Source organism: Erpetoichthys calabaricus, chromosome 11, assembly GCF_900747795.2.
Source record: "Erpetoichthys calabaricus chromosome 11, fErpCal1.3, whole genome shotgun sequence".
In the NCBI taxonomy this organism is placed as follows: domain Eukaryota; kingdom Metazoa; phylum Chordata; class Cladistia; order Polypteriformes; family Polypteridae; genus Erpetoichthys; species Erpetoichthys calabaricus.
The window spans coordinates 91,189,943-91,209,466 of record NC_041404.2 but is presented as its reverse complement, the minus strand read 5'-3'; the positions used below and the strand labels follow the sequence as shown (position 1 = coordinate 91,209,466).

The 19,524-nt window shown below is 39.1% G+C and overlaps 1 protein-coding gene across 2 annotated transcripts in view; it reads left to right on the top strand.

The window, feature by feature from the left end:
* Positions 1-19,524, top strand: part of LOC114642385 (proline-rich protein 12-like) — a 200,569-nt gene that overhangs the window by 104,917 nt on the left and 76,128 nt on the right. The window contains exons 4-10 of one of the 2 annotated variants that reach the window (XM_051933684.1): positions 97-4,304; positions 7,006-7,399; positions 7,493-7,705; positions 7,933-8,339; positions 8,461-8,577; positions 16,298-16,431; positions 18,094-18,141. In XM_051933684.1, coding sequence (XP_051789644.1) covers positions 97-4,304; positions 7,006-7,399; positions 7,493-7,705; positions 7,933-8,339; positions 8,461-8,577; positions 16,298-16,431; positions 18,094-18,141 — 5,521 coding nt within the window. Of the gene's footprint in view, positions 1-96; positions 4,305-7,005; positions 7,706-7,932; positions 8,340-8,460; positions 8,578-16,297; positions 16,432-18,093; positions 18,142-19,524 lie in introns of both variants that reach the window. The other variant, XM_051933683.1, reaches the window with a different exon arrangement.

The window sequence follows — 19,524 nt, the reverse complement described above, 5'->3', positions numbered from 1 at the left end:
ACCCTTATGCCTTATTTAATGTTTTTTGTTGTTGGCTTTACTTTTAGCGTATTGTGTATTCATTTTTAAAACTGTATCATTTGCCTTTTTTTCTAGCCATGCATACCCCTGCTCCTGCTGAACTTTTTATCTCTGGTGCACTTCCTGGTTCTGGAACATTCCCTTCTTCTTCAGCTTTGTCAGCTTATCAACATCCAGCATCATTCACTGGCAGAAGTTTTCCGGGTGTGACATCCTCACTGTCACTGCAAGATGCCACCACATTCAGTCCTACTTCCAATGGTCTGTTGTCACCACATGACCCACTTCTTCACATTAAAACCCCGCCACAGGCGTCAGCGCTAGGTTTTGACAGGCTTTTGTCCTCACAAGGCACTGCTTACAGGGGAGGTCAGGACACTGCACCTCCACCTCCCCCACATCCTCCTCCTCCACCTCCTGCACCATCTCGACATCTTCCTCCACCCCAGTTCAACTTGCTTTCTTCCCAGTTGCAGGATCAGCCTTCACAGTTATATAATACCTCTGTCTTCTCCACTGCTCCACCACCAAGTTCTAGTATAGAGCGGGCCATTCCCCGACAAGATAGCGTGATAAAGCACTACCAGCGGCCATCTGCATCTCAGTCCCAACTGTCCACATCAGCTGCCCACTCTCTTCAGCACTACTTAAGTTGTGGTGCTGCCAGCTATCAGCAGATGTCACAGCACCATCACCGGTCCAGCCTGTCCTGCAGCCCACTTGGTGACCAAAGTCCTGTAGGGAGTGGTGGAACACCCAGCACCAACAACTCTGATCAACAGCAGCAACAATCAAAGTCTAACCAGCAGGCACGCCAAGACCAACAAGCCTACAGACCTATCATCCAGCCATCCCCTGCTTACAGCTCTGGTGGAGGAGGTGGATCAGTGTCCAGTGTGTCAAATAGTGGTGGGGGTGCAGGAAAGACGAAAGGTGGTGGTGGGGGCTACTCCTCTTCTGGGGGTTCACGGCACACTCCCACCTCTTCCTCATCTTCATCATCTTCTGCAGGTCGTCCTTCTGCTGCTCAGGCCGCCAGTAAGTCGTGCCAAAGTGTCACAGGATATGGCTCGCCAGCTAGTGTCAAGACAGGGTCTGTAATTTCCAGCCAGACCCCACCACAGCAGGCTACTACACAGGCCTCTGCATACTCTCCGGGTCAACCACCCTCATCCCAACAAGCTCTGTTATCCCAGCAAAGCTATGCTCAAGGATTTGGGTCTCCACAAGCTCAAGATCTTACAGGTGGTACTGGAGGTGCAGGAGCTGGTGGTGGTAGTAAGGGTTATGGCAGTTTGGGTGCAGGACAAGGTTTTAATACAGACGTTTATGGGGGAGTACAGCCAGAGTCTGGCTACTCCAGTTTACCGGCATCTTTAGGTGCAGGGAGTCCTTCATTGGGTTATGGTGCTACTGGGCACTCTCCAGCTCTTTCTGGTAGTCTTGTAGTTGGCGGAGGCTCATCTGGTGGCTCTGGAGGTAGCTCTGGTTCAGGAGCAGGAAGCAGTGCTGGCTCAGGTGGGTTTCCTTCTCACCTTCCAGACTCTAGTCCTTCTCCGTCAGGATCTACTCATGGTGCAATCATTCGTCCCAGCCTGCAGTCACCAGGTAGCAGTCGGGCAACACAGCCTTCGCAATCACCCGGAAATGGAGTGCCATCCCAAAAATATTTAACATCAGTACTGTCGCCTTCCTTTTTGGGATCACCACCAACCTTCCAAGATTCCAGGGCCCGTAGTGTTGGTGGACCCCCATATCATAGCTCAAAATCTAAAGCTGAGTCTGACCTACTAGCTGTAGCAACTTCTGTGGATAGACCCGAAGATGAAGATGATGATGACTTCCTGATTCAGCACCTCCTTCAATCGCAGAGCCCACCACCTCCTACCCCACAGTCAGCCAGTCAGCAAGCCGCCCAGCAGCAGGTCCCACCTCCTAGTGTGCCATCTGACTGTTCAGAGGACAGTGTAGCAGCTGCAAAGGGTCTGGTTTATGAGATGAGCAAGTCAAGTGAGGAGAGATATCAATTGCAAAGTGTAATTCGTACCAACAGCGCCAACAATGGGCCTCTGCCTGGTACTGGAGCAAGCAACTCTGCTAACCCCTCATTAGAAAGGCAGTTGGAGTTGTCTCTGCACCATCAAAGTCTAAAAGATAAGAAAAAAGAGAGGGGTGGTCGGCCCACTGACCAGGACTCTTTAGCTTCAGTAGTGCACTATAGCCGCACTGACCCATACAATACTCAGGAATTGAAAAAAGCTCAGAATGACCAACTGTTACAGCAGCAAGGAAAATCGGATCTCTTTCTACGTAAAACTCCAGACCAGCATGCCCCTAGGCTTGTCCCTGACACTCAGTCTGCGGGTCTAGACAGTCATACTATACAACAGCAACAAGGAGCAGCAATGTCACTCCTTGACTCTTCTCCTGATCACCAGGGGGCATCCCAGGCTCCCCCAAACTCCCATTTGCTTCAGTCTGTGCTTGCTCACACTCCCAGGAAAGCAATGGAACAGCATCCACTAAGTCAGCATCACCACTTAATTGAGGCTCAGAGACTTGGAGGAATGGGCACACCAGGGGCTGGTGGAGGCGATTCTCAATCTCCAACATCCCAGCTTCAGCTTCAGCTGCAGTCACAGGCTTTGGAAGCTCAATTACATATCCATGTTCGGGGTCAACCCCAGCAGTCTAGCTCCCAGGCAATGGATTCCCGCTCGCAGTCCATTGAATCACAGTTGCTTGATCACTCTCATTCTATTTCTCAGCCACCCAATGGAGAAGGAGCTGAAGACCACCACAGGCATCACCATGGTCGTCATCACCGGCCACCACATGGTCTTCATGGTTTGCATCACCAGCGCTCACCACAGGAAGTAATGCAGGGGGAAGGTATGCGTCCACCTTCACACCAGGACCTGCAGACATTTTTGGGTGAATCCGATCTTAGTCTGTCTGCACATCACAATCCTCACTCCCAGCATCATCATCAACAGCACCATCACCACCACCACCTTCAGCCCCATCACCACCCACCACAGACTCATCACCACCAAATGGGACCTCAACCTTCAAGTGATGCCGACAGGATGGTTGATAGTTCACAGCAGGTTCCTCAGACTCAAATGGACACTAGTAAAGATCATCAGTTTGATCCTTCCAGTCCCCCAGGTTCCAAGCAGCAAGCACAGCCTCAGCAGCGATTTGTGCCACTCACCTCAATCTGTTTCCCAGATTCACTTTTGCAAGATGAAGACCGTTCCTTCTTTCCTGGAATGGAAGACATGTTTTGTGGACCTAGTGATGATTACTCAAAGAGTAGTTGTGCTGGTGGTGGTGCTGGTGGTCCAGTAGGTGACCCTTCAGGTGATGGAGTGACAACGGGAGACAGTGGTGGAGACGTGGATGTTGGAAGACGAGCTGGTCCAGATGGAGTAGTAGACCAGGTGAAGTCTTCGTCTGGTTATGATATGATGTCTCATACTGGTCCAGGTGGATATGGACCACCTTATTGTCAAGCAATGGCTGGTCCAGATTCTGGGAATGGCCATCATCATTCAACAATGCATCTTGATTTGGATTCACTTAAACAACATGAACTGCCCTCTACTGTTAATACAGAACAGCTAGGCCTTATCCAGTCACAGCCTACCAGTTCTTCTGGCCTTGGGATTGGTGGAAGTGGGGCAGAACCCTCTGTAAGCAAGCATATGTCCACCACTCCTGGCCTAACTTCCCCCATTTTCTGCTCATCACGTCCCAAGAAACTCTTGAAAACTAGCTCTTTCCATCTTCTAAAGCGACGGGATCCCCAAAGCCAACCACCCCCCAAGAAGACTTATGCCCAAGAGTATGAGTTTGAGGATGATGAGGATAAAGCTGATGTACCTGCAGATATACGACTGAACAGTAGACGACTGCCAGATTTACTTCCCGATCTGATATCCAGTTGCAGAAAGAGTGGTGGCAGAGGTTCACTAAGCCCAATGATGGGAGATCTAGATTTCTGTAACAGCCAGAACTACCACCACCTACAACCACCTATCACTGATGGCCCAAAGAAAAGGGGCCGTAAGCCTACCAAGCCAAAAAGAGAAGGACCTCCAAGGCCCAGAGGCAGGCCTCGCATTCGTCCTCTCCCTTTAACACCAGTAGGCACGATGGGTGGAGTTGGAGAAATCAAAAAACCAAGAGGAAGAGGTCGAGGACGCGGAAAAAAAGAAGAGATTGTCGGTGCAGTAGTATCTGATCAAGCTAAAATGGAGCCTCTCAAGCCACTCAAGGTAAGATGAAATCCTTTCACAATGAGTGAACAAGTGTTGTGATCACTTATTTAAACTAATTTAGCCACTTGAGTCTTAGGTTTTGTTGGATAAGACTGTGCTAGTACTAGGCAATAACATTAGAATAAATGACCGAGACAATGAAAGTCACCAGGATTTGTTGTGTTTTCCAAAAAGATATTGATACCCACTGAAATTGGTAGAATAACACAGGTTTGATTCTAAATGCCATAGTTTAAGGTTATAGTCGGCAAGCAATAGCATACTAATTCTGGATTTGATGGAGATGGGGAAGTTGAAGACCAAAAGCGGAGGTAGATGAGGGGAAGTTGAAGTGCTGTCTGCATCTGACATAAAGGTCACAACCTTTAAGGAAAAGAAGGAAAGCCAGGGAAGTGTTGCTCAACATCTGGCACCAAGTGACATGTTTTCACTGTGTGAAAAAGTCTTTAAAAAAAAAAAAAAAAAAAAAAAACTTCTTTTACAGTACAAAAAATACATTTTTGCAGAAATGCAACAAACCTTAGAGATTACAGTATGCATAAAAGCGATAAAGCATGGAAAAGCAACCAGTGCCATAAAGTCTTAGAGTAATGAGTTCAAATTTGAAAATTTTGTTTGACATTTCAGATCAAGAGTTATTATAAGGTTCTCTGATTACTGTCTGCAGTCTTTATGAAGCACAGTGACAGGTCTGGCATAGTTTGGGGGTGCACTTTATCCAACAATGTAAGGGACCTTGTCAGAACAAATGAAATGATGATTGTTAAGGAACAAAATCTGATTCATCAGGTTATACTTTTCGAGAAAATTACTTACAGATTTAAAAAAAAAAAAACCATAGTGACCCCAGACTTAGTGCATACACAACTGAGTTATTTAGGGGAGACGGCTATACATAGAACACTTAACAATATTAGATTGGCCACTTCAGAGCCCCAACCTCATTCTAAACCTACATTCTAAGGGAGGCCAAAAACATAATGACTTGTTTTTAAAGGCACAAAACATTTATGCTATTTTTCATTGTATCAGTGTTTATTATATTACAGTATATAATGCTTTTACGAGAAAATGAAAACTTACTACCCACATAACTAGCTTTGAAAGAAATGTTCTTTTTTGAGTAAGCCTAAGGTTTTTGGTCAGTAATGAGTGTTAGATTATAGTTCTTATAAAAATTATTCCACCCCTTGGAAGTTTTCATACCTAATTTGTCTTTTTTACATTGATCAGCAGAAAAACACTTGTTTAATGTTAAAGTGAAAACAGACTTTGGCAAACTGATATAAAATTAATAACAAATGTAAAATGCAATTTAATTCATGTCATAAGTATTCACCCCCTTCAAGTTATTATTTAGTTGATTCAACTTTGATGGACACAACAGCTTTGAGTCTATGTGAACAGGCCTTTATCAGTTTTGCACATATAGAGTTTTTCACAGTCAAGCACTGTCATGTTGCATGGGGATCTTGAATGAACAACTTTTTTCAAGTCCAGCCATAACTTCTTAAATCCAACCCTCACATGCCTTCCAGGGCTTGCTGCAGAGAAACATCCGCACAGCATGCTACAGCCACCACCATGCTTCACATTGGGGATAGTGTATATTTGATAATGGCATAGCATTTGAACACCTCAATTCTGGCCTCATTAGACCATGGAACTACCTTCTAGCTGGCTTCAGTCTCCCATGCACCTTCTGGCAAACTATAGATGAGATGTCGGATACATTTTTTTGTTAAAACAATAGTTTTCCACTCTAGCTTGTAACTCTTTCAAAGTCTTATATTATTACTCAGTATTTGTGGATGGCATACTCTAGGCAAATTTACATCTATGCCATACTCTGAGTTTCTAAATGAGTAATTTAACTATACTCCCATTGACTTAGATATTTCTTGTATCTGTCCCCTCATTTGTGCTTTTCAATTAGAGTCACTTGGAGTGGTTTTTTTTCTTCATTGTGTAAGTTAAGCCATGATGCTGGTTCAAGTTTGCCCTTCTATGTACAGGTGCATTTATACTACAATCAGTTGAAACCCTTTGACTACAGATAGGTGATCTCCATTAAACTAATTATGTGACTTCTAAAACCAAGTGGCTGCACCAGTGATGATTTAGGTGTGCCACATTAAAGGGGTAAATACGTATGCAGTCAGTTATTTTATATTTGTAATTAATTTAGACCACTATGCAGCCTTTTTTGTGTTGATCAATGTCAGAAAAATCTAAATTAAATACAATGCGTTGAAATAAAGAGTCGTGTAAATAAATAGTCCTGTTTCTCTTGTTCTGTGCCTTGTGTTCTCTACTTCTCTCACAGATGCTTCTGAGAGGGTGAATACTTTTTGTATTTTGTAGAAATATTACATTCATACAGACATCCACGGAAATAATATATAATATTATGTAATGCTTAAGTTTTGTTTTTGAAAGTCAGAAAAACCCGCATAGGGAGGTCTTTGTTAATGAATTAATTTTCTCATTCCATACTTATCAGGTGCATATTTTAATCTGTGGTCTGAGTTTTAATATTCACATTAATCATGCAAAGGGTTCTATCATGTACGCAGAAATTCTTGGTATTAATTGCATATCTTGGCTGTTTTTCTTTTTTCCCTAAAATAATGTTAAAAGTTTTTTCTTAATATGTTTTTTCTTTTAACTTTTTTCGTCTTTTTCTATTTTGTCTCAGATCAAACTTGCCCTCCCTAAGCCCACCGATGAACAGCATCCGCTAGTTCATTCTGACCCTCTTAGTGGTTCAGACCCTTCTCTGTCTGATAACTCGGCAGCGGCAGCTGCTGCTTTGGGATTAAGCCCTGGCCCAGGTTTGGATCTCAACCGGACTCAGGAGAAGATTAAACTGAAGGTACAGGAGGTAGAGGAGAAGCAACCAGAAATGAAATCGGGGTTCATGGCCTCGTTCCTAGACTTCTTGAAGTCTGGGAAACGGCAGCAGCTTCCATCCTCTGGATCAGCTAGCCCTGGAAAGGGTGGTCGTCCTTCACCATCCGGACAGCAGGCTGGTGGAGCTCCATTTGGCAGCCCGCCAGTACTGAGTGCAGGAGGCCTGGACAGCTCAGAAGGTGACAGTCTAGGTTTGAACTGTCCTAGCCCATGCAAAAGATTGGATGAAGAGCTGAAACGCAATCTGGAAACTCTACCGTCTTTTTCTTCAGATGAAGAGGACTCGGTTAGCAAGAACCAAGATCTTCAGAAGAGCATCTCCTCTGCCATCTCTGCTCTTTATGATCACCCGCAGCTGACCAGTGTGACGGCAACTCCAGCCAGTGCACCAAACCCTCCTACCACCTCTGCATCAACTGACGCAGTATCAGAGCCCAGCAGTGCAGCCAGCAACTCTCCAGAACCGCAAGATAGCCCAGAATCTGGTATGTGTGTTATCCTTAAATTTGAACGCTTCCTTAATGTTATTAATGTTTTTTTATATATTCCAGTATGCTGATTACCTGTAGGTATCAGTCTTTCACTGCAACTAAAGATGGCTGAAGCGGACGCAATCAGTATTTGCACTTCTCTTTGCCAGTTTTAAGCAACAGCTCTCGTCAGTCATGTTTCTCTTGTTCTCTGTGCCTTGTGTTCTCTCCTTCTCTCATAGATGCTCCTGAAGAGCCAGCCACCATAACAACAAATGTGTGTTGTGAAAATCGTGATTCTAAAGCCATCCCAGAGGAAACTGTGGAAAATGAGCCCCCAGAGCCAAATAATACCCCCATACCTGAGCAACCACCAGCCCCGTCTCCTCCTCCCCCAGCTTTAGAAGACTCTGAGTCCCCACCTTCTCCTCATGATTCAGTACCAGAGCTTCCTCCTGCAGAAGCTGAGCCCTCACCCCAGACCCCCGAGGAGTCCCCTGACTCAAGGCCCTTACATCTCGCCAAAAAACAGGATACAGCAGCCATATGTGGTGAGTCTGAAGATGAGGAGGCCGAGAGTGGTGGTGAAGGCATCTTCAGAGAAAGGGATGAGTTTGTTGTACGAGTTGAAGATATTCAAACTCTTAAGGTAACAGAGTAAATTCTTGCTTGTCTGTATGGTGTTCAGAATCACTTAGTAATACGTGTATTCCCAGACCATTTAGGTAGTGTTTTTCTTTTCTCCTCCACCGTCCCTCTACCTCTTCCAGTTGGCTCTTCAGACAGGTCGGGAGCCACCTCCAATTTGGCGAGTACAGAAAGCTTTGCTACAGAAGTTTACACCGGAGATCAAAGATGGCCAGCGACAGTTTTGTGCCACAAGCAATGTAAGTACAAGAAAGTGCCTGAGCTTTTTAAAATATATACAAGAAAAACCCAAGAGGCACATATCCAGTGATAAGACATCCATGTGACTGTCGGTTTAAAGCGTGAACTTGATAATCCTGTTCCCAGTGGCTTCATCCTTTAAGGCATCGTGTAAAAACCCGAAATCCTGAAAACAAACTAGACTGAACTCATTCACTTTTGCATACAATCCTTATTAATGGTTTATTACTTAAATATTTTCTGACAAACATTAAACAGAGTTGCTGGCATCTTTGTGTGCAACAGCACAAGTGTACACTGCGCAAAGTTTGCTGGTTTTTGCTTTAATTACTACCCACAAACTAGCAGGTGTTTGCCTCCACATAATGTTTAAACCAATATTAATTTCTTGACAGGAATTATCAAATATTTATGCAATCAATTTCTAAAATTCTATGTTTAGAATTTGAAGTAGAAACTATGGCTTGATGGTCATTGAACCTATGCATGTGTACATGTAGCTAGTGTATTTATTTTAGTTCTTTTAAAGCATTACGTTATTAATGAATAAATAATAACAAAGATGTGAAAATCAAGTTTCTAGTCATGATTTGTCTTTCCCAGGCTCTTTGTAAGCACTCAAGAATGCATCATGTTCCAGACAAACATTGATGGTTACGATGGAATATAAAAGTTTGACCCTGGGTCCAACAGTAGCTATGAAAACCTCCAGAGCAGAGCACTGTATAAATTATTATAATCTTAATAGCAGCTTTATAGCTATCCTAAAGTTGCAAAACAAGAGATTGTACTAAGTGAGCTGAAATAAATGACATGTTGAAAACATAAAGCTAAATAGATGAATTCATAGATTGAGGTGGAGATCACACACTTTTGAAATTGCAGATATAAAGCTGAAACTAGTAGGTTAGTAGGGTCAGCAGCATGACATCAAAGACATGTGTTGCTTGTTAATAAAGTATATGTAGGATAAGATAAAAATTGTCACATTTTTATTTTTCAAACCAACTTTTAGACTTTTTATTTTGGCAATACTTGGGGGCTCTACCCCCTGCTCACTTCGTTCGCCAACCTGCAGGCGGGCGCTAAGCGCTAGCCATTTCTCAGATCTGCTGCTCGCTTATGGGGATGCAAATGTACAATTTAAACAGATTGTTATTTTCATGGGAATTGTGACATATGCATAGTAGAACTATTTTACCTTACAGCAAGTAATTAACCATAGTAAAACGTAATAAATTGAAAGAAAATTATGTTTCATGTTGCACTAGAGGTATTCATTGCGTTATACCTTTTCATTCTGTTTGGATTTGAAATTAACACGTAAATACTTTTTAAACTTTACACTTTTACTGTAAAACTTCGGTAAAAACAATTTTTTGATTTAACTTTTCGTCAATATCGTATTGAATTTTGGTTCCATGTTTGGACTTACGGGCAGTTATATGTTGCGTTGTCACGATGTGAGTGAATATTGTTTCTTTCTCTCTAATAAATAAACCAACTTTTTCGAATGTTTGTCCCTGTGATTTGTTAATTATCAAAGCAAAAGCTATTCTAACAGGAACATAAATCACACAATAATATTATGATACATCCTTATTTCACCAATAATTCAGCCGGTGGAAGACCTGGCAGTGTTAACGGTTATAGATATTCTATGGGATATAGTAAGTTGATGTTTTCATCTTCCACAACCTCACCACCAACTGTTTGAGCGTAGCCTATTGATACGCATTTAACCAATTTGCCGTGTAACCGATTGACAATTTTCACATTAATTCATTTGACTTCATCGTTTCTCTGTGCTAGGATTGCCCGTGTACTCATTTCTTCTGTTGATAACCCTTCAGGATGAAATTCTTCAATAAAATTTGGACATAAGTCTTTTATTGGGAACTTAAAGTGAGGAAAATGTAAAAATTAATAAAGAGCTGAGACAACTGCGTCTGACAAAAGCATTCACACGAATGAGAGGTCAGAGGACCGTGGTTGAAAATGGTTGAGAGGAGGGCAGGATTTGAAAAAATCTCTTGGCAAAAGTCTCGTCTCAAGATTTTCTTTTATAATAGAGAGATATCTTCCCTTATTGTTATGTAACAGTTGTTTTCCATTTCATTGTCAAAGAATTGTTCAAGTTATGGTTGGAGATATAGTCTATGGCCTGCAATCGTCAAGATATGCTACAGATTTTCAAGGTTGTGTCTTGATTGAGCACCTTTTACATTCACAGGCATTCTTAGTTATTCTTTCAATAGTTGCTTTTGATGCACGTCTAGCATCATTATGAATCTTCTCCTCAGTTTAGGAACTTCAGGAAAATAGAAAATCTTTTTTTCCCCAGAGTCTACCTTCTTCAGAGTCTTTACAACCCTTCTCTCTCTAGAGCAAGTTAACATATCCAAAATGTAAAGTTTTTATTGTAGAAATGTTTTTTCCCCCAAAATAATTACATACTATATTACATTGCTTAAAGTACCTTTTTCACAAGAATGTATTGCACTAATAATTTTATTGCAAAATCTGTATAGCCTAAAATTTTTATTTTCTTGACCAAAAACGTTTTTCTCGCACTCCATACATTGTTAATGGAGTAATCATCTGAAATATGGCTTTGCCATATTGTATATTGTATGAGTTGTGTAAGTAATAGGCAAAGCTAGTTCCCTATCAGTTAATACGGTTAACGTTGTAAATAATACCGTACATACTTCTGTGTTTTAGAAACACGACAAAGTGCATGCAAATATGGACATTCACATTACAAAAACAATTTTTCTGAGGAACTTTGGTGAGAAAATTTACCTGAATGTATTTTGTTTACCAATTGGTAATGCATGAATTACTAGTTTTCTTGAACAAATATTGTAGACTAGCCAATGCCCGCCGTAGCATACGCCGGTGTAAGAATAGGAACGGAAAACGGTGAGAAAGGAATTCAGAAAGCAAGAAGAAATAAATACTTCTTGAAATACGCAGTTGTGCATAGGTGTTTTGGTGGAGAAGACAGATAATGAGTCGAAGATTTAACCCTAGAAAAAGCCACGTACAACTGACTGTGGCTGAAGACTGGTATCAGGTCTGTGCTCTGGTCTTTGGGTATCCGACTGTGCATGTAGAATTTCCGGCCAAGCAGGATTACATGTGAAAGTGATAAATAAATCAAGCTTTCTGAATTTACGTACTATTACCATGGCATCCTGATAGTTTTGTTGCATGTATCTTGGACTTGCTGGAAATGTGGACGGTAATATGATCATTTTGCCTACACATACGTTGTTATTTTCAGCGTTTGCTTTGTATTGTTCCACGCGCAGATCTTGTTGATGTAATCTGAGATAATTGAGACACGCGCCCTCTGTTTTAACATTCACATCTACAATGTACTGTTGGAATAGTTTGCCTCTTGAGTGCAAAATACTAAATGTATTCCTCATTGCTAATCTGTATGCGTAAAATTGGAATTGAGTAAGCCTTATTCGCTTGGCGGTTCTTTTATCGGGAACATGTTGTAAATCTTTGTGCCAGCCAATGTCTCCATAAGGGAATAAAAGTGGGTAAACCATAGGATCGCAATTCATATTGCGCGTGGAAATCTGTTTACAGGAGTTGCCTATGGGATAGATGCAAATGTCCCTTTCAGCAGGCGGTTCGCCATCTTCTCTGAAGAAAATCGCTGCAACATCAGTGTGACATGTCGGGGCATTGTATCGTCGTAAATTCTGCCTAGGGTTTTCCTTGAAAACCATTCGTACAGATGCTGTTGGATTGGACTGAGCGATTTGATTCATGTGTTTGTATGATTTAGTGAAGGGGTTGATGGTTCTGAGCATGGAATCTAGCTGGAGAAGTAAATTTTCACTGCATGCAGAGTTTGCTTTATCTTGTAAGCGTACTTCAGTAGCTTGCGCTGTGTCAAAAACATACAACTGTCCATATCCTGGAAAGGTAGAAGTGTTAGCGTATAGTGGAGAGATTTGGTGATAAATTTGCCTGTGAATTTAAAACAGTATGGTCCGTGGCCAGGAGGTTGAGTTATCTGTGCACCCATGGAAGCAAATACTAGAGAAGAGTTGTATTCTCGAATATGTTCACAATAATTTTTAGCTTCTGATGTTTGCTGTGTAAGAAGCTGTTGTAAAGACACAGGTGGCTCCTGCAAAGGTGGTAAACCTACTTTACCGTTGTGGCAGCACCTTGAGTACTTTTTGGATGTATTACGCTCAGCAGGCCAGTATAGTGCATGACAGTGTTTGCACTGCTGGTCTGGAGTCCCAGTGTTGTACTTTTGGACGGGAAGACAGGAATTAGGTGAAGAAGTACCTGTGGTAACGGGAAGAGGATTGTGTGTATGTCTGCTGAGACTGAGTTGGTTTGGAAACGTTGCTTTGCAGATGTCGCATTGCAGATGTTGCATTGCAAGAGTTGTGAATGAGGTTTGTTGTGTTTAGTCAGACAATCCTGTGTAGTGAACTTCTTATTGTATTTATGGCACTGATATAGTTGTTGGGAAGAATTTTTAGATGATTTTGTAGTTTTTTATATTTTTTTTTATATCTTTACAGCTGACATAGTGGCAGTTTGAGGAACTTGCACAGGGTCACAAAGTGAGTCAGAGGTGGGGATTGGGCTGGCTCCCTTGGGTTTTAAAGTGCATTGTCTGAGCTACTACACCACATATAACTAGATAACCCACACTAGTTTTCCACATTGGCATTCATATTGATTGTATGACCATATAATACAAATACCAGTAATGGTGCACTGCACAATAACATGCAGTGAATACACTTGACTTGAGCACTCCTAGTTTTCATACTCTTTCTCTGTATGTTTAGCATTCGTTTGCTCAGAGGTTGATGCGCTTGCTGCTTTCTGAGCAGCTCTTCTTTTCTCCACCCTAGCGGCCCGCTTCTTCTCTTCTTTCGTGTGCATCTTTTCGCGTTAAAACTGATTAATTCATTGTTTGTGTTGCAATTACTTAGTACGTTTTTTTTTTATTTTTCACTTAAGCTGGCACTTAAGTCTTCAATCTGCCTCAAGAATGTTTTAAGATATGAAGAGGTAGGGGGAAATGACGGCAAAGGTGGTAGGGAATAAGAATGGCGCCCGTACACATGCGCAGCACGGCCGCCCTGCTGGGCACTACTGAGAGTTGATTATACAATAAAATAAAAATAAGAGGAATAACCTTGGAGGTAAATCATCACCCCGAAAGCATAAAGTAGACAACATGTAGTATATGTGTACCAAATTTCATGTCACTAGGTCAAACGGTTTGCGAGCTACAGGTGATTTAAAATCCTGGACAGGTAAACGAACAGCCACGGTAACATATTATATATAAAGATATAACTTAAAATAACTTTTTCAGTGGTTTTTGTATTTCTATTTTCAAATTCTCTTATTAATCTTGCATTTCATGCATTATTAGTAAAATTTTAATTCCTTTTAAGCCATCACAATTTAAGGTTATATTGCTTGAGTTTACTTAATGTAGTTGACATCATTGTTTAACTAGGCTTCTGATTGAACAGACATACAGACAAAAGCACACTAAAGTATTGTTCTAAGACTGAGCTGTCTTTCTTTTATTACAAATCTGACGCTTTTGCACAATATTCAGATTCCTTAGGTTTGGCAAAATCCTTGTTACAATTTTATCTGCTTTGAAATGCTTCTTCTCACTACCAGCTTAAAGAATGTCCTGTTATATGCTTTGCTGCATAATGACACTGTTGTATTCCTTCCCTGAAATATCTCTGGTTGTTTACATATTCTATGCTATCACTAATCTTTTGTTTGAGAGGAGCTTAAGTATTTTGGAAACTTTTTACAGTGCCTCCATTTTAGAAAGCAGGAAATAAGAAGAAAAGTAAATTAATTACAACATTCATTGGGTAAAGTAGTATATTTAAATTAAATAAATGGTATTTCTGTGTCAATAATACTTTTTCAGTAGTATTGAAAAGTCTTTATCTGGAACATAGTTGCTTTCTGAGAAAGAATACCAGTAGGCAAAAGTCTTCCACAATACATTTTAATTTGTTCTTTTTAAAAGGTTAGTTTAATATGGTATGCAAAATTAAAATAGCTTAATAACAGAACAGAAACTCTTCTTTACATAATTTTTATAGAGAATGCTTTATATACATATTGTTACAATTAAAAATAACTAAAGTATTTTTCATATGCATGTTTGTGAATCTATATGAATACTTTATAAAGATAGTAGTGTCCGTGTATATTATGTTGTTTTATTATGCTTACTAGTCAGCATTACTCCTTAGGGAAGCCCATTACTGTACATTGACCCTTTGATTATTATTTTTAATTAAATGTAGTGATATATGTTTTTATGTTATGATTTGCCATATTCATGCTTCAATTTTAGGAAAACCCATGATGCTGGGGTTTAAACTTGCTTTCCTTTTAAAATAAAAATACAAATTAAAAATCACAAATTACTCCCCTAGTAACTTTAGACTTAGACATGTTGTAAAACTTTAAATGTCTTACACATACTTATGGCACTGTAGTCTCCCTTTTTGACTTTTGATATGTGGCATCCAGTTTGATTTGTGCAATATATAATTCTTTTCTTGTCCCAGTTGCCTGCTTCCTCACAACTTTGACAAGGATAAGCAGCTTGCTAGATGGATGAATGGGTTGTTTATTGACTGTTTTGAAAAGAAGCACTAGGGATACTGTATTGTGTGAGAAAGTTTGAACCAATCCCGTAATTAGGAGGCGAAGAATTTCTATAACAGAACAAGATAAGTTTGATCCATTGCTTTATTTTAGGAAACATTTGACAGAAGTCGTATAGATTTAGAAAGAATAACATTTTACTAAAACTAAGATTCGTACATACAAATATATGATCTGAAATTAAAACAACAGATAGTTTGTTTTTACTTTATATGCATGCCGTAAACCACTTAAACATTCTGTGACAAAGAACACATCAATATAGTATGATCAGCTATAACCCAAAATGACTAATATTCCTTCCTGTCTATACTTTCAGCTTAGACATACGTACTTAGAACAGTATGAGTATCAAGGTCATAAGTAAGAATATTACCAAAAGCAAAGTGATTGGAAAAGTAAAATAGGAAAAAAAAGAAAATAATTCCAATTTGTTTGTTACATTCAGTTGTTCTGACTTTTTAGCATTTCGTGGACAGCAAGATGCTCATCGTTTTTATGTATTTGCAAAAATGTTACTTAAAGTGACTTCCTAATACTCATTTATATTAAATATAATTTTCCTTTTGCTAACCCACTCTTCATATGCAGTTATGTGAAGTGACAATTTAAAGAAGTATATGTATATGGTACAGTTAATTCATGGTGTGTCATAAAATGAAATTGGTGGCATAAACCTTTGTGGACCACTATATTCCATAAATCTTTAAGCACATACTTGTTACATTATTTTTGTACCACAGTCTACAGTGCAAATCAGCTATGCGATGGTAAGAAAAGTAGGCTCACACCAAATTCTCTTTTATTTTGGATGTAAATGCAAAGGTTTATTTTAATTCCCTAAAATATCAACTTGGCAGACGCACTTTTTCTTTTTTAATGAAGAAGAACAACACCACCTGTCATCTGTTTAGTTTTGTCTTTCTGATTACTGTCTCATTTACCCTACCATTTATATTGTGGTGATAAGAATCTCTCTCCTTTTTCTCTGTTTGTTTCACTGTTCAGTACCTGGGCTATTTTGGTGATGCTAAAAATCGTTATCAGCGCCTTTATGTGAAGTTCCTGGAGAATGTTAACAAGAAGGACTATGTTCGTGTGTGTTCCAGAAAACCATGGCACCGGCCCCTTCAGTCCCTTAGGTAACAACAAGATAAATTAGCTTGGAGCAGTAGTAAATATTTAAATGTCTGAATAGTAACAGCAAAATATTTGTCTATAGGCCTGTTGTTTTTAATCAGAAAGTAGTATTGACTCTGTGAAATCAGAGTTTCTAACCCATTTCCTGTACCCTTACTTTCATTTACGTGTTTACTGCATATAAGCGGCAATTTTTGAAACAATTAAAATTTGTAATCCCCATTTAATAACACACAGAACTCTTTAACTAAATTTATTTTTGAAAAATGACAAGATTCAGAATCTTTTTCTTCACAGGCTGGTCATTGGTAATTTCTGTATCATTGCTAACAACTGGGTTTTCTAGCAGTTTTGTGATATGAAATAGTAACATTATTATAACTGGCCTTTTTGTCTATGTTTAATTGTGAAACAGAGCAAAAAAGATTCTCTCTTTCGGCTAGTAGCTCATAGTTTTAATGTATTACAGAGAGCAATGTCTCATTTTTAAAGTTAAATTGCATTTATTGCTCCACTGTTACACTGAATAAATAGCACATATTCAAAAACGTTCTGTGAACAAATGTATAAAAGAATGCAGACATGCCTGTCATCTCCTCTTTATATTGCACTACATTTTTTATGTATCTTAATATACTGCATGTCCAACTGAACCAAGGCCATTTTAACTAAATTTTGTTGTATTTAAGGTGTTTTAGGTATCTTATACAGTATATGTACATCCAGCATGCGTGAAAAGAGACATAGTAAAGTTTTGTTTGTTAGTTTGCACTGAGTCTTCTATGCAAGTGTCACCTACATTGTACTTTGGGTAAAAATGTGAAAAAAGCAGTAAAAAATAAGAAAATTGGAAAGTGTTTTTTTTATTAAAGGGGAAATGCTTGCCATTTATAATTAGCAGTGTGTTTCTAGTTTATGATGACAACAATCAGATTTCAGAGGATTAACTTATAATATCCATACCCAAACTATTTCAAAAAGTTAATTTAATTGTATTTTCATTTAATTATGTCTTTCAAACTGCCAATATTGTTTACAGTACCAACTGACAATGCGCCAGGAGGAGCTGAGTTGGCAGTTATGGTGGAGGATTTTAATATCTTCTTCTGTTTAGTATTGACCAGGTCTGGGACTCATAACAGCTTTATTACCAATGCTGATTTTGTTAATTTTTTGATTTGTTTTGTAAAGCAAGAGTAAAGTTTTTCATCTTCAGCATCTCGTACCCTGTAAATTATTTCCTCGTTGTACTTTAAGGAAGATTGCTTGTGACCCTCTACAGCCTGAACTTAATGTTGTACAGGAAAACATTAGCAGGACAGTTTCAATAAAATTTATAAATCAGTACATTTCCTGCTGTGCCTGATTTGTGCTCAGCAACCAAACATGCCTTTGTCACATCTGTTCAAGTGGTAGTGTTGGTATATATAAAATGCCCAAAAGTAGCCTAAAAAGGGGTTTAAAAAATATAATTTAATGCTTTTTCAGTGTTGGTTATTTTGTTATTTTTTTTTTATTCTACTTGAGTCTACATAAATCAAATAATTAGTGTTAAGATAAGCTAAATTGGTAGATATATTACTAGTGTCTGGTCCTAGAGTGTCCTGTCATCCATGTGGCTATCATGATTTAACACACCATAACCACTGTCATTGCTATCTTAGAGAAAAAGAAGCCCCTGTTCCACTGAGTGCAGCGTCATACAGAATAAGGTAAGCAATGGGGCTTATAAGTAATACTGTCTTTTACTATTCAGATTGTTAAGCCTTGTACTTTTTCCAGTTGTTCTGGAGTCTACAAAATCTTTTTTAGTCATTGTTAAATCAAGGCGTTAATTGCAAAAAAAGTCAAACTGCCAAACTACTAACAATTTGGTATGAATCCACATGATATTTGGTGACTCTGACTTTCCCAGTGACCTAACTTTGATATAGGTATTGTATGGATTGGATGAGAGAAGCCTAATGGCGAACTAAAGCTGTACTGTGCCACTTTTATGAAGACTGAGTGAACCATTTGTTCATCAGAGGAACTTGCTGAACCTTCAAATCCTTCATGTTATTTGATATTATTTTGCTTTTTAATTGTTTTGACTTTTTCCATTTTTAGTGTTTATTAATGTTTGTTTATAAGTTTTGCCTACGTTACAGTCAAAACATAACCGGAACCAAATTACATGTCACATTTTGTGATACCCTGATTTCATTTTCTTCACCTGCCTCATTAATAGGTCACAACCTTATTGAACACTGGTAGCAAGAACCAAAAATAAGTCTTAATGCTATATTTTAAACTATTTCCTTGTTTTTGGTTGTTAAGAGTATATTGTGTAATCAAGACTACTTTTTATTTGGTCTGTCAATTAACACTTTATCTATAATGCAGCATGTCTCTGCTGTCAAAGTTTCTATAACAAATCTCCCTTGTCCATTCACAAGTTTATTAAAACTTTCCACTATTAATGTCGTTATACTACTAGTGTAGACATTTAGATGTAGTTGAACGTGACCTCTACAATCTTCAATCTTGCATGTTGAAATCCACTTTTGGATTGTTAGTGTCTCCTCTGGATGGCCACCTCAAATACATTGAGGGACATGCACATAACTAAATTAGATTCTAAAAACCCTTTTCATTGTTTCATTTACTAAAGCTCTTGTTAGTCTGTTTATATATTGTAATATTATTATATTATTATATATAATATCATGCACCTCAATTTATGGAATCATTAACTTGTGCATCCTGCCATCTTCACATTAATAATAAGCATTACAGTAATTTTAACTAGCATCAAAATCAGCCTGACTTCATTAAGTGACATGTAATAAAAGATAGGTATAAAGTAAGCTGTGTAAAATAGTATGTTAAAGTGTAAGAATTCAGATGCTTCCATAAGTTTTTAATAATTTGCTATTATCTAGAGCAGTGGTTCACAACCTTTGTCTGGCCATGCCCCACCTAGGCCTTTCTAAAATCATGATGTCCCCCACTGTAACATATACCTTATTCTTATTATTACCTATTCAAAAAGTGAACTCCTACTTACATGGAGGAAGCCCATAATGTGATTAATTTGCTCTAAATAAGTTTCC